Source organism: Artemia sp. Qi Xiang Cuo, chromosome 2 (assembly GCF_049724085.1).
Source record: "Artemia sp. Qi Xiang Cuo chromosome 2, ASM4972408v1, whole genome shotgun sequence".
NCBI classification, from domain to species: Eukaryota; Metazoa; Arthropoda; class Branchiopoda; order Anostraca; family Artemiidae; genus Artemia; species Artemia sp. Qi Xiang Cuo.
The window spans coordinates 6,620,920-6,636,683 of NC_142795.1; the positions used below are offsets into that span (position 1 = coordinate 6,620,920).

The following is a 15,764-nucleotide window of genomic DNA, read 5'->3' on the forward strand; positions in this document are numbered from 1 at the left end:
AGCTTTTATACTTATCAAAATGGCGCAAAGTATTGTGCAGCATCAGTAGACTAGAGGAGGATTTCTTGATAGGCTTACCATTATTTGCCTTTGTTTTTAGTTCTTCGCCAGTTTTGGAGACAATAGCACTTCTATTTTGAAGTAGGTCACTTATAACTTCAAACCTTTCAAATCCCAGAAGATCAAATAACTGAAATTAAATGAATAAATGAATATTAACACCCAACTAAAATACTTGGGTTTTCCTAGTCAGGTATGGGTCTAAAAATACAAACATATCTTATGGTGTAGACAAAGAGTATATACTTAAAAAAAAGAAGCAGCGAAATAACAAGAAAAATGACTTGATTCTCATTGACTAGAATTTGTCGAGCTTAAAATCGAGGCCTCACCACACCTTTCAACTGGGGTTCCCACTAAGCACACATGGGGACGATGTTTGAGTTATAGGTAGACTTATCACGTATGGGGGGAGAGGGAGGACACCTACTTAATCTATTCTGTTTTTCCAATTGGTAGAAATAACTGAGATCCTAAAAGTTTAGCAGAAAGTGATACGATTTTATCGTATTTTAAATATTTTACAGTGGTTTTAATACAAATTTACTATTTTACCACGATTTTACTGCAGTTTTATCGAGGCATTAGTCTGGTAGTAGGTAGGTAGTAAATTACTTAGTAATATGATACTTCTTAGACTGAGAGATGCCGTCGACAAAGTTTTGAGAGAAGAACAGTGCGGTTTTAGAAAAGGTCGAGGATGTGTCGACCAAATTTTCACTCTTAAGCTAATAATTGAGAAATGCCTGAGTTTTCAAACACCTTCGGTCCACAATTTTACAGATTATGAGCAAGCGTTCGATTCTGTTGATAGAAGAGCTTTAGTAAAGGTTTTATCCTTGTATGGTATACCAGACAAATACATTAAAGTGATTAGTGCTATGTACGAGAAAAACACTGCTGCGGTTAAGGTAGGAAATGAGGTTAGCAGCTGGTTTTGTATTAAATCAGGAGTTAAGCAGAGTTGTGTTCTATCCCCCTTTATATGGATCATTTTGATGGACTTTGTCTTAAGGAGCACAAGAAAGGCAATGGGAGACCACGGAATCAAATGGGGAGGAAAAACTATCCTGGACTTAGATTATGCTTATGACTTAAGCACCCTAGATTAAAGCGTTAGCAAAATGAATCAACTTTTAGTGGTTTTGTGAGTTCAGGGTGCAAGGATAGGTTTAAAAATTAATCTTAAGAAGACTAAGTCACTAAGGTTAGGATTAAGCTAAGATGAAAAGGTGACGTTGGGTAATGAAAAGATTGATCAGGCGGGCAGCTTCACTTACCTTGGTAGTATTATTAGTAAAGATGATGGGAGCAGTGAAGATGTTAAAAGTAGAATAGCCAAGGCTCAGGGTGTTTTTTCACAGTTAAAAAAAGTTTGGAAGAATAGGAAGATAAGTCTGCAAACCAAGATTAGACTATTAGAAGCTAAAGTGATGACAGTGGTCAAATATGGCTCTGAAGCATGGACGCTCCGAAAAGCGGATGCAGATTTGCTAGGTGTTTTCCAGAGAAATTGCTTAAGGATTGTTCTGGGTACCCGGCTGACTGACCATATTTCAAACAATAGGCTATACAAAAAACGTGGTTCAATACCACTCTCTATGGCTATAGTGAAAGAAAGGTTGAGGTGGCTAGGGCACGTTGTGCGGATGACAGATTGCCGAAGATTGTTCTTTTCGGCCAACCGTCTAGGGCTAAACGGAAAGCAGGTCGTCCCCGTCTGGGGTGGGAGGACGTCATGAATATAGATTTAAAGGAAATGGGAACTTCGTGGGCGGATGTAAAAAGGGAGGCTTTGAATAGATTGGGGTGGATGAAGGAGCGTGCGTAGCTGTGTTGGCCTCAGGCGGCTTGGTGCTGCGGTGAGTTGTTAGTAGTAGTAGTAGTAGTTTATCGATCTTACTCGAAGATCAATTTCAGTCGATACGTTGGTACAAATGACCATCTCGTCGGTAATAAAGATAGACTCCTCCTCGCCCATAAGCATTTTGGACAGTGATGATTTTGGTCATAAGTCCAAGTCTAGGGAAAATTATCAAAGGCGTTTCCCAATGGAAGAGGAGTTAGCCTTTAACAGAAGATTTCTTCTCCTTACAAAACATCCATGATTTCTCAAGTCTTAGCTACAAAGTCTTGTCGGGTTTCCGTATGTCAAAGTCTGAGTCTGAGGTTTCCGACAAAGTCTGAGGTTTCGGTGTCCGAGGTTGTCGGAAACCTCATTAAATAAGAAATCGAAGCATAAAAGTAGAAAAATCTTTACTCGTAAAGTTGAAATTCCGATGGTACTAATGTGAATTCTGATGGTATCATTCGTAAGGCATTACAAGTGCCAATAATATACGGCTCAATATTTCTCTTTTTAGCTAAAAAGAGTTTGGTGTAGAAGAAAACCTCATTTTTAGTGCTCGATAGCATGGTATGGAGAATTAAATCATTAATAAAGGAGAAAAATCTCAATACGTTAAAAACTGGTTTTATTCTGGGATAAAACTGGGATTTATTTTGGGATAAAACATGGGATTCTCCAAAATTTTCATAGTTTCGCCACAGAAAATTTGTAAGTTTCTTTTGAATGCGATAATCTCTCTAAACTACCATAGCAAAGAAACATTAACATAAGCACAAAGGCTTCACTTTGAACTCTTCAATCTTACAGTTTAAACATTTTTGTATAATTAATTTAAACAGGGTATACCATGTACACCTTTCTAGTAAAATGTATCTCTGAAGCCTCTGGGCTGTTTGCATAACTGAGGGCCGCATATTCTTGGAATTAAATTTATCGTGTCACGCAAAAGCCAGACTTGTTAGTTTCCTACCGTTCTTAAAAATTGACTATCTTGAAATATTGACACGATGCAGCATGGGATTTCGGGGTTACCCGAGCAATGTGATTTATGGAAAGGGTAACAGATTTCTCCCTCGACCAATTTCCGTTCTCCAATCAGTTTCAGCACACCAATTGGTTTTTGGCCCTTAAAACCAGCACTAGAACTTTTACTTTGTGATGTTTGAATAAGCGATCCCCCAAGTTTCTACCACCATCAGTTCTACAAAATGAGGTAAAGAAATACATGTGAGACAGATCGTACTTTACCAAGTCAAGCCATCGCGTTAACTGTGAAAAAGCAATGTTTTTGTTATAGTTTAAGCCTCATCAAACAGAAACGATCACGGTATAAACTTGTGGGAGGATGCACTTAATCGTAACTTAAAATTTCAGGTTCCCTTTTTAAGGGAAGACCGTTCGGGGTGAGAAGGCATGGTAAACTCCAACCCATCAATAACCAGCATGCCTATATTTTTACTCTCACACATAGCTTTACTAAAGAATTAAAAACAACTTACTTCATTCTGCATGGATTCATCACTTCTTTCGGAAGACAACATAGATATAACACTATCAGCTAAGTCCTTGATATCATCAGCAAATCCATTTAATTTATTTAACAACCAGTCTCTGCCATACTTAGCTTCAGGAGTTTGTTTCACTCCCCCGTCAAAAACCATACTGAATTCCTTTTCATTAGTCACGGTTCCACAGAAGTCTACAAGACGCTTCTCGAGGTCCAGATCTTCTTTCAGTTTAGGAGTATGGACCTTTATATTGACTCCAAAGCTCTCATCCTGAACTTTAACTGCACTTCCACTCTCGTTGGTCGTTTCCAATTTTTCCAACATGGATGGAGGAAGACGTTCAGCGAGATAATTAACTTCCTAGACGAAAAGTAAATTATAAGTAAAACAGAAAAATGATAAGTAAATACACACGAGATATCTTTTTTTTTCAAAGCACACATGCCACCAAAGACCAACGCTGGTCGAGGAGCCACAGGGCTCAATAACGCTGGGTGAAAAGAAGTATCTCTGTATACTAGACTGCTCTATGGTTTTCTTCGAAAAGCGAAAAATACAAAAATGGATATGTAAATTTTAATAGACAAAAATGAACTGGAAACAAATATATATATGATCCGCATGTAGAGTTGGGAGGTACGTTTATCGTATGAATTTAAAATTACATACAACATTTCTCTCAACTTCACAATAATCCTTTTTGCTGATTTTGAAGGTTACCCATACCCATAAAAAAATCGTAAGTAAGCGCCAGCTCGAAACTCGTACAATTATCTTGGATTAGAGCATGTCCCTCAAAAGGAAGAACTTTGGCTACATTTATTTATTTGGTTTCCGTTCACTCCACATTATATATCATAAATATGTCTCTTTATGACACCTGAAAATTAATTATTCTGGCATAAGAGCCTAAAGACAGCAAACAGCTAGGAAACGCTTTACATACATATGCCTTCGGTAAGTAAAAAGAAAGAAAAAAAATGAACAATTTTATTTTGGATTTCTGATTGATTTTATTATTTTGCTGGACATCCCTAGAAGGCATAGTTTTTTTTGTTTTTTTTTTCGAGAGACAAAATTGAGTTTCTTTTCTTTAGTTGACAATGATCATTGAAGTAGCCCGCAAGAGAGAAAACATTAGTCCGAATAATATCACAAAAAGGACAAAAATTCTCATGACTGATGAGAGGGATCTTGGCAAGATCGTTCAAATATGTGCAGCACTTGTTCGTGTGCCGTCTTCGGCTGCTTTAACGCTGTAACGGGCTTTTAGTAATATTAGTTATAGCTAGAACTGAAAATAATTTCCATGATTCTTTTGAACAATTTTTCCTTTTGCTTAAAAAAGCCGCTTAACGACTGAGTGTACACTTGAATTTTTTCCGATATTTTTAAGAGCTATAAAAAAAACGGTGTCAGCAACTATGTGCACTAGAAAATTATGATTACATTTTGATTACAAAAAAAAACTGCATAAGAAAATTCTCTTAAACTGTTCAAATGCGTTTTTCAAGAAAATCCATACAACTTAATTAGGAGCTTATGCTAGGTATACTATTTATTTTAAAGATACTGTGCCGAATATAAATCCTCCTCATTAAAGCCAATATGACACTCTAGCCCTTGGGGAGGAGGGGGGTAACCAAACTCTTATTTATTTAGCTAGGACTCTAAATGATTCTAAATCTTTGTGCTGAGCCTTGGCTAGTTATAAAAGTGAATTTGAAGAGAAACTGAAAATCACACCTTCAAAGCGTTAGTGAAGAGTTCCTAAAGAAGTTCTTCCCTGATCTAAATCCACCTTTATCCCCTCGTCACTTATCGATTTGAGAAACTAGCCTGGTCAAAACAGGCAGATCCTCTTGCTAAAGCCTATACAAAACTTCTATCCTCGATGATGATGGAGCCAGCCCTCTCATCTCTCCGTTTCGTAAAGTCACCAACAATTGCGCAAATGTAACTAGCCACAAGGTCCTTAAGACACTCATAAAATCCGATACAACTAACGTTTCAGGTCCCGATAAATTCCTCATACTATCCTTAAAAGACATGCCTCTGAATTAGCATACCTTCTTGTCTCTCTTTGAAGAAATTACTTCACCGCTTGATATTTTCCTATCAAAATTTGTTAATTATCCTCAACGGATATGCCACCGAGCTGGGTGGCACTCTTGCTACTCTTTTTAAAAAACTAGTTTTCTTCATGATCTTTTCTGAAGCCTGGAATTACTCATTTTGTCCTGGTCTTAAGGGCAGATGCAGACTCTATGCACATTGAAGTAGAGATCTTCCCCCGAATCAATGGAACCTTCAATAATTCAAATCTTACATTAGGCCTGCTATTGAATATGCTCATTTTCTTTTTGCTGCTACTGCAAATATCCGTACAACTCCTCTCAGGTAAACCGAATTTGGACCGATCAGCAGGGGCGTCGTTGGGGGGGGGCAGTTACCCCCCCCCCCCAATTATTTGGAGAAATAAGAGCCCAAGCCCCTTGACTATCCGGATATGAACCCCTCTTGCCCCCCCCCCCCCCCAAATAAAATGCTAGAGCTAGGCCCCTGCCGATCAGAGCAGCAAAGACTGGCACATACGTTACAAATCCCCCTCATATCTTACAGAATCATCTTGATGTGGCCACTACGGATGACGTTTTCGAGTTCGTGAAGAGTCCAGTGACTTCCAGTTTTTTTTACATAAATTGCCAGATGATAATGAACCAAACGAAAGGATTAGCAAGGTTATGTAGAAGTCATTACCAGACAATGATATTGTTATTATTTTTGAAAAAATTACGAAAGTGATGGATTAAAGGAAAATAAATGTAAAAATAAGGTGAAAGGAAAATGTGATCTGCAATCATTTAATAGTGGTTTCTGCAAGTTTCACAAAAAATGCAAGTGCAAATTATGTTCTGACCTTGAGAAGGCATAGGGGTTTTGAGCCCAAATTATGTTAATTTCTGCTCGTTTTGAGTTTGACTCGGTTATTTATTGTATTTTCTGTTCGTTTTCGGTTTCACTTATTTATCGATGCTGATTTGTGGTAGTTTCACGCTTGCTAGATTATTTGATTTTATTTTTACTCATTTTTCGTTTAATGGAGTTCTTTACTTATCTTTGAAAAACTAATTTCGTGAAAAAAGTTTTTTTAATTAATTTCTGTTCGTCTTATATTGACATAGTCATTTCAGAGAAAAAGAAAATAATAGTTTAAATCTTTTCGTTTTTTAAGAATTTATAGTTTGGCCTGATATATGTTTGCTGGCGAAAAATTTTCAGCAATTTTTAACAACATACACCCTCTTAAATATCTGAACGCAAATAGTAGTGTTTAATTTAGTTTCATACCTCCTCTAGTTGACCTGAAAAGGAAAACTTGATACCATTCTAAAAAAACCCTGTTTACTTTCTTTGATAGCTTGGATAAACATGCACTATTTTGATTTCATTAAATTTTAAGAGCAGAAGCAGCCCCGAAAGTTTGAACATAATACCCTCAGCCGTTCTTGGGATACTGCTGAGATGCCTTATTGGGAATTAGCATTAACATAGTGCATTTTGATTTAATCTACTGGCAACATTTAGTTTGGAGCCCTTTTTGAAATTTCTATAACAACTTTCTATATAAACTTTATATGCCCGCAGGGCATAACTTGCAACCATTGCATTGAGGGCTCTGAGGGGTTTATCATCCTAAAAGACCTAATTTCAAGAACTTTCCACTACGTTGAACCAAATGGACAACTCAAAAAATTTTTATTGGATGTGTTTGGGAAAATGGTGGGAGTGTGAGGGGCGTTAGTCGCTCTCCAATCACTTTCAACTATTAAAAAAGGCATGCACTAGCCCTTTCAATTTCCAATTGAATGAATCCTTTTTAGAGTTTCTATGCTTTCAATAAAAACCTTATACGCCCCCAGGGCATAACTTACAACCCTTGACCTGAGGGCTGTGGGGGGGGGCAGGGGATGTACATCCTTAAAGACCTAATTTCCAAAACTTTCAACTACGTTGTATAAAATGGCTATCTAAAATATTGATGGGATGTGTTTGGAGAAAAGATGGGCGTGAGAGGGGGGTTATTTGCCCTCAAATCACTTTCGACTATTAAAAGAGCCACTAGCCCTTTCAATTTTCAATTGAATGAGCCCTTTTGAAGTTTCTACGCTTTCAATAAAAACCTTATACGCCCCTAGGGCATATTTTACAACCCTTGCACTGAGGGCTGTGGGGGGGGGGGGGTTGTCATCCTCAAAGACCTAATTTCCAGAAATTAAAACCACGTTAAATAAAATGGCTATCTCAAAGTTTTGATTAGATGTGTTTGGGGAAAAGGTGGGCGTTAGAGGCGGATTAGTTGCCCTCTACTCACTTTCGACTATTAAAAAGGGGACTAGCCAATTGAATTTCCAATCGAATGAGCCTTTTTAAAAGTTTCTATTACAACGCCTTCTATAAAAAACCTTATATGCCCCCAGGGCATAACTTACAACCCTTGCCCTAAGGGCTGTGGGGGACTGTCCTCAAGAACATAATTTCTACCTGGCAATCAACTACGCTGAAAAAAATGGCTATCTCAAAATTTTGATTGGATGTGTTTAGGGAAATGGTGGGTGTGGAAGGGGTGTTAGTCGCCTTCCAAATTACTTTCGAATATTAAAAGGGCACAAGCCACTCCAATTTCCAATTGAATGAGCCCTTTTCGAAGTTTCTACGACAACTTCTTTGATACGAAGTGCCCTGCTCTAAAGGAAAAAATTAATACATAATACATTGTGCCAAGATCGTTCTTATATGCACTCAGGCCATAACTTAAAACCCTTGCCCTGAGGGCTGTGTGGGAGTGTCATCCTCTTTACTTAGTCCCTGTTTCTTGTCTCGTTCTCGAGTGTCCCCGTTCTTTACTTAGGCAGCGCGATCGCACTGCCTATGATTTATACAACAACTTTCAATATAAACCTTATATGCCCCCAGGGCATACCTGACAACCCTTGCACTGAGGGTTCTGAGGGGGCTTATCATCCTAAAAGACCTAATTTCCAGAACGTTCAACTACGTTGAATAAAATGGATTTATCAAAATTTTGATTGGATGTGTTTTGGAAAATGGTGGGCGTGAGAGGGGCCATAGTCGCTATCCAATCACTTTCAACTACTAAAAAAGGCACTAGCCCTTTCAATTTCCAATTGAATGAGCTCTTTTGAAGTTTCTATGACAACACTTTCAATAAAAACTTTATATGCCCCAGGGCATAACTTACAACCCTTGCACTGAGGGTTCTGAGGGGGTTATCATCCTAAAAGACCTAATTTCCAGAACGTTCAAGTACGTTGAACAAAATGGATTTATCAAAATTTTGATTGGATGTGTTTTGGAAAATGGTGGGCGTGAGAGGGGCCATAGTCGATATCCAATCATTTTCAACTATTAAAAAAGGAACTAGCCCTTTCAATTTTCAATTGAATTAGTCCTTATTAAGTATCTACGACAACGCTTTCAATAAAAACTTTATATGCCCCAGTGAATATCATACAACCCTTGAACTGAGAGCTGTGAGGGAGTTATCATCCTAAAACACCTAATTTACAGAACTTTCAACTACGTTGAACAAAATGGATATCTCAAAATTTTAATTTGATGGGTTTGGGAAAATGGCGGGCGTGAGAGGGGCGTTAGTCGCTATCCAATCACTTTCAACTATTAAAAAAGGCACTAGCCCTTTCAATTTCTAATTGAATTAGCCCTTTTGAAGTTTCTACGATAACGCTTTCAATAAAAACTTTATATACCCCCAGAATATAACTTACAACCCTTGCCCTGAGGGCTGTCGGGGGAGGGGTTGTCATCCTTAAAGACCTAAGTTCTAAAACTTTCAACTACGTTGAATAAAATGGTTATCTAAAAATTTTGATTGGATGTGTTTTGGGGAATGATGGGTGTGGTGGGGGGGGCTAGTTGCCCTCGAATCACTTTCGACTATTAAAAAGGGCACTAGCCTTTTGAATTCCCAATTGATTGAGCCCCATTTGAAGTTTCTACGACAACGCCTTCTATAAAAACCTTATATGCCCCCAGGGCATAACTTAAAACCCTTGCCCTGAGGGTTGTGGGGGAGTGTCCTCCTCAAAAATATATTTTCTACGTGGATATCAACTACGCTGAACCAAATGGCTATCTTAAAATTTTTATTGGATGTGTTTGGGGGAATGATGGGTGTGGGGAGGGACTAGTTGCCGTCCAATCACTTTCGACTATTAAAAAGGGCATTTGAATTTCCAACCGAATGAGCCTGTTTTGAAGTTTCTACGACAACGCCTTCTATAAAAACCTTATGTGCCCCCAGGGTATAACTTAAAACCCTTGCCATGAGGGCTCTGGGGGAGCGTACTCCTCAAAAACATATTTTCTATCTGGAAATCAACTACACTGAACAAAATGGCTATCTCAAAATTTAGATTGGATGTGTTTGGAAAAATAATGGGCGTGGAGGGGGGGGGCTAGTTGCCCTTCTATCACTTTCGACTATTAAAAAGGTCACTAGCCCTTTGAATTTCCAATCGAATGAGCCTTTTTTGAAGTTTCTACGACAACGCCTTCTATAAAAACCTTATATGCCCCCAGGGAATAACTTAAAACCCTTGCCCTGAGGGTTATGGGGGAGTGTCCTCCTCAAAAACAAATTTTCTATTTGGAAATCAACTACGCTGAACAAAATAGCTATCTCAAAATTTTGATATGATGTGTTTGGGGGACTGATGGGCGTGGGGAGGGGGGCTAGTTGCCCTCCAATCCCTTCCGACTATTGAAAAGGGCACTAGCCACTTCAATTTCCAATCGAATGAGCCCTTTTCGAAGTTTCGACGGAAACTCCTTCTATACGACGTGACTGGGTATGGATAAAAAAAAAAAAAAAAAAAAAACACATTGTGCCCACATCGTTCTTTTCTTAGGCAGCGCTAGCGCGCTGCCTATGATAGTGGGAAATCCGGCGACCCCCGTCATAGAAATGTCCCTTCCCCCATGACAATATCCTCCATGGAAAGATTCTCCCACGTAGCTTCCCCCTCCGACCGCTCCCCCCTCCCCACCAGAAGAAATCTCTCCTGAAAACGTCTGCATACTTCCAAATAACAAATTCTATATGTAAACAATAGACAAAGTTCATAACTTGGAGCCCTTCACCCGTGGACTGTGAGGGACTAAGTCATCCTCAAAGACATATTTATTAAGTTTTCGACTATGCTGAACAAAATGGCTATCTCAAAATTTTGGTCGGGTGACTTTGGGAAACAAATGAACGTGGGAGGGGGCCTAGTTGCCCTCCAATTTTTTGGTCACTTAAAAAGGGCACTAGAACTTTTATTTTCCGTTCGAATGAGCCCTCTCGTGATATTTTATGACCACTGGATTTATACGATCACCCCTGGGGAAAAAAACTACAAAAAAATAAACACGTATCCGTGATCTTTCTTCTAGTAAAAAATGCAAATTCCACATTTTTGCATGTAAGAGCTTGAAACCTCTACAGTAGGGTTTTCTGATAGGCTGAATATGATGGTTTGATTTTCATTAAGATTCTATCACTTTCAGGGGGAGTTCCCCTTTTTTCGAAAATAAGGCAATTTTTTTCAGGCTCGGAATTTTTGATGAGTACGACTACACTTGATTAAACTTAAATATTTGAAATCACCATGAAAATCCGATTCTTTTGATGTATCTACTGGAATCAAAATTCCAATTTTTAAAGTTTTGGTTACTATTGAGCCTTACTTACAGTTCGTTACCACGAACTGTTTGACATGTAGCACAATTGAGAAACCTAATACCTGGCTCAATGTTATTGCAGTGGACTTACAAAAAGCTTTTGATTTAATCAACCACAATACATTGATAGAAAAACTATTCAATAACTTCCAATTTAACCCCTATTTAATTAGAAAAGTTGCGTCTTTCCTTTCCAATAGAACGCAAGTCGTCAAATACCTGATTGTATATTCTGATCCCCTCCCAATCTATAATGGCGTGCCCCAGAAAACTCTTAGGGTCAATTTTATTTCTCGCAATGATAAAAAACTTTGGTGTCGATTCCCTGGATAGATGGAAATTTGTTGATGATCTGACTGTCTTAGAGACATGTTTTATAAATTTAAAGGAATCGATATCAGACGAAGCTGTTACTAGTGATATTTTTGTCAACCCCTCAAAGTCAGTAGTTTTAACTATTAATTTCCTTAAAACTCCCCCTTCTTTCTCCATCCCAATCCCCCCTGAAATGTCTATCACCATTACGACATTACTGGGTGTTACCATCTCAAGCGACTTAAAATGGGATTGCCATATTAATAATATTTTAAAACGTGCAAATGCTGCAAAATAATAATATTTTAAAACGTTTTCCCTCCTTTTAATCCTAAAAAAAATTAAATATCCCAAATCAAATTGTTTGAGGATTTTCGTCTCTTTTGTACGGACAACCCTCGAGTACACCTGTCCTGTTTGGCATCCTGGCATTTCCATTGAATTGTCGGACAGAATAGAGGCAGTCCAAAAAACGTGCCTAAGAATTATTTTTAATGAGGGTAAAATGCCTTATATTTCCCTTCTTCGGAGAGCCAATCTAGTTACCCTTAAGGAAAGGAGAGAGAAAATTTCTTTGCGTTTCGCTAATAATGCCCTTCACAACCCTTGGACAACTACCCCTTTCCCTAGTCAATATTCCCCCTTTGACCCCGAATCCCGCGTTCTGCTTCAACAAAATCCTCCTCCTTGCCCCAATAAAAGTTTCCACTAGAAATACTTTCATCCTTTACATACTTGACTTATTCAATCAGTGAATCTCCCCCCCCCCTCTTATCTCCCTTTTCACCTTATATTTTTGGTGTTCTTTTTGCAATTTTTGACCGTTCTATTTTTTTGGTCGCTTAATTAAATTGTTTTTGTTTTAATTATGTTGTCCCTCTTGTTTATTTTACGAGTGTTTCTCCGTTTTGACATTTCGCTGAATCGGCGTTGAACTTTCAAGTTTTGAGTTTTAATCGTTTTTGACATTTTTACTAACTGAAGTTGACCCCTTTATATTTATATGTTTTTTTGTGTGTGTATTTTTTCTTTGTTTTATTGATGCTAAAGTACGAATTCGGCCCCTTTGGGCTTGTGATGGCCGTTTATCAGAAATAAATCTTATCTTATCTTACTTTAGAAGTAAAAAAACTATTTTGTATGGGCAGAGCTGCTTGGGTTCATACATGGCACAGCTATGCTGATGATATACACTTGCCACATTGCTGCTTGTCAGGATGACCTTAGCAGGGAACTTCCCGCCAAGATTACCTAACAGAGAGTTTAGCTGGACATACTGTCACATATTAAATAGCCTCTCAGGCAGAGGTTATACCGCAATATCTGTCTTTTTCGCTTTTTTTTTCTTTTTAATAAGACGTATAAAAAATATTTAAAATGAAAAAAATTTCGCAGATCTAGCGGAAAATCGTCAGACAATGGTTCCTTAAAACCTGATAAAAAAAAAACTAACAGTAAGAAAAAACCATAGAAATAAAATATACTTAGAGAATCAATGGTGGCAATTTTCTTATTAGTAGACTTTAAGACTTGTTTTTGTCTCTTTCAGGCTAAAAATGTTTTTAAGATAAAACTTATTAGCAAACTACAATTCAAAAACAATGGTTTACCTTGAGTAAATTATGCGCAATAGATGATGTTAATAGACTAAAGGTCACTTTAAGCTTCGCCATATGACCAGGGCCAACATTTTTCTTTTTATAGAATTCGAAGAATAAAGTTGCAGCAGCTTCTTCAATTACATCTGGTGGTTGATCACTCCCAAGAGTTTCTTTTGCAACTGCTTTTATTTTCTGAAGCATTGATTCCAGTTTTCTATCTTTCTTAAACGACTCCGTCAAATTATCCCATGAAAGTCTGCTGTAATTAAAGAGAATTTATGCAATAAATAATACAGCGATTGCAACAGTGGTACTAAGATTTGTCGCAAATCAATATATTTGAATAACATGCAAAGCTTGTTGGACGTTAAAAGTTTCCATATGATATTGCTCCTCCAAGTATTGGCTAGAGCGATATCAGTCTCAAAATATAAATTTTCTATAATACAAGGCCAATATGGTAGCAATTTCAGATGATTGTTAACGCTCAGAAAGTAAATATAACTTTGCATTCGAAATTATGTGCTAAACAAAATATGGTATTGTCCTTCTAGATGTGGTAATACTCCGGATTTCAGAAATGCCAGTACTTCAACAGATGCGATTACTTTTCAGTTTTTAATGCATCGTCTCATCGAAATGCAAGACCTCCGAAACCAAAGTTTACAAATTGAAAACAGTCCCAGAATCCTTACTTCACCGAAGTTCAACCACGACTGAAATATATAAAACGATGGAACGTAACGAATTCGCCTATGAAAGTCTGCTGTAATTAAAGAGAATTACCCCTAAAGATATAGTTAATGTCTATTCTACCGTAGCCTACTAGGAAAGTATACTATTAGACCAAAATCATATAGTTTAAACTTTGAATCGTTTCTAGTATTTTCATCCACAAAGATTCCAATAGGCTAGAAACGAAAAACATATCTACAGCTGCTGCTGAGACATTAGTTCGATGCCCTTTACTAACGTAGTTCAACCCTACCCAGTATAGATATCACAAATAAAGGCTTAGTACAAAGACAAAATGTCTCTAATAGTTAGACTAATTACCGCATACGGTCGTGATAAAGGTTGGATAGCCCAGATCACATATAATAAATTACTTAAACTCTTTGGAGGTTGAATCAAGAAAGAGCAAGTCTTAAATAGAATGGGAAGGAGGATGAGTGTTCACCTGTGTTATTACACGTATATATTTATTTATATATATATATATATATATATATATATATATATATATATATATATATATATATATATATATATATATATATATATATATATATATATATATATATATATATATATATATATATATATATATATATATATATATATATATATATATATATATATATCATATCATATATACTACTACTACTGCTACTAGCAACTCACCGCAGCACCAAGCCGCCTGAGGCCAACACAGCTACGCACGCTCCTCCTCCACCCCAATCTATTCAAAGCCTCCCTTTTTACACCCGCCCCCGATGTTCCCATTTCCTTTAATTTTTTTTTATGACGTCCTCCCACCCTAGACGGGGACGACCTGCCTTCCGTTTCACCCTAGACGGTTGGCTGAAAAGAACTATCTTCGGCAATCTGTCATCCTTCATCCGCACAACGTGCCCTAGCAACCTTAACCTTTCTTTCATTATAGCCCTAGAGAGCGGTATTAAACCACATTTTCGTACAGCTTATTATTTGACATACGGTCAGTCGGCCGGGAACCCAGAACAATCCTTACGCAATTTCTTTGAAAAGCATCTAGCAAATCTTCATCCACTTTTGAGAGCGCCCATGCTTCAGAGCCATATTTGACCAGTGTCATCACTGTAGCCTCCAATATTCTAATATTAGTGTGTAGACTTTTTTTCCCAACCTTCCAAACTTGTTTTGAATGTGAAAGAACACCTGAGCCTTTGCTAAACAACATTCAGCATTTTCACTATTCCCCCTGTCATCAAAACTGATACTATCAAGATAGATGAAGTGGTCTACCTGATCAATCCTTCTCTTACACAGAGATACCTTTTCATCTTCACTTATTCCTAACCTTAGTGGCTTTGTCTTAGCAACATTAATTTTCAAACCAATTCTAGCACTCTGAACTCGCAAAACCTCTAAAACATCATTCATTTTGCTCACACTTTCATCTAGGATGCTTAAATCATTAGTATAATCCAAGTCCAGGAGACTTTTTCCTCCCCATTTGATTCCGTGGTCTTCCATTGCCTTTCTTGTGCTCCTTTAAACAGTGCCCATCAAAATAATCCCTATATAGGGGGATTGAACACAACACTGCTTAACTCCTGATTTATTACAAAACCTGCTGCTAACCTCATTTCCTACCTTAACCGCAGCGGTGTTATTCTCGTACATAGCACAAATCACTTTAATGTATTTGTCTGGTATACCATACAAGGATAAAACCTTTACCAAAGCTCTTCTATCAACAGAATCGAACGCTTGCTCATAATCTATGAAACTGAGGACCAAATGTGTTTGAAAACTCAGGCACTTCTCAATTATTAGCCTAAGAGTGATTTTGGTCAGCACATCCTCTACCTTTTCTAAAACAGCACTGTTCTTCTCTAAAAACTTTTTATACGGTATCTATGAGTCCAAAAAGTATCATATTACTAAGTAATTTACTAC

General features: G+C 37.5%; 1 protein-coding gene across 2 annotated transcripts in view; it reads right to left on the reverse strand.

The window, feature by feature from the left end:
- obe (activating signal cointegrator 1 complex subunit obelus) overlaps positions 1–15,764 on the reverse strand; it is a 196,930-nt gene that overhangs the window by 150,601 nt on the left and 30,565 nt on the right. Inside the window, exons 3-5 of one of the 2 annotated variants that reach the window (XM_089098912.1) lie at positions 13,110–13,356; positions 3,409–3,777; positions 79–190 (exon numbers count right to left, since the gene is read on the reverse strand). In XM_089098912.1, coding sequence (XP_088955038.1) covers positions 79–190; positions 3,409–3,777; positions 13,110–13,356 — 728 coding nt within the window. Of the gene's footprint in view, positions 1–78; positions 191–3,408; positions 3,778–13,109; positions 13,360–15,764 lie in introns of both variants that reach the window. The other variant, XM_089098905.1, reaches the window with a different exon arrangement.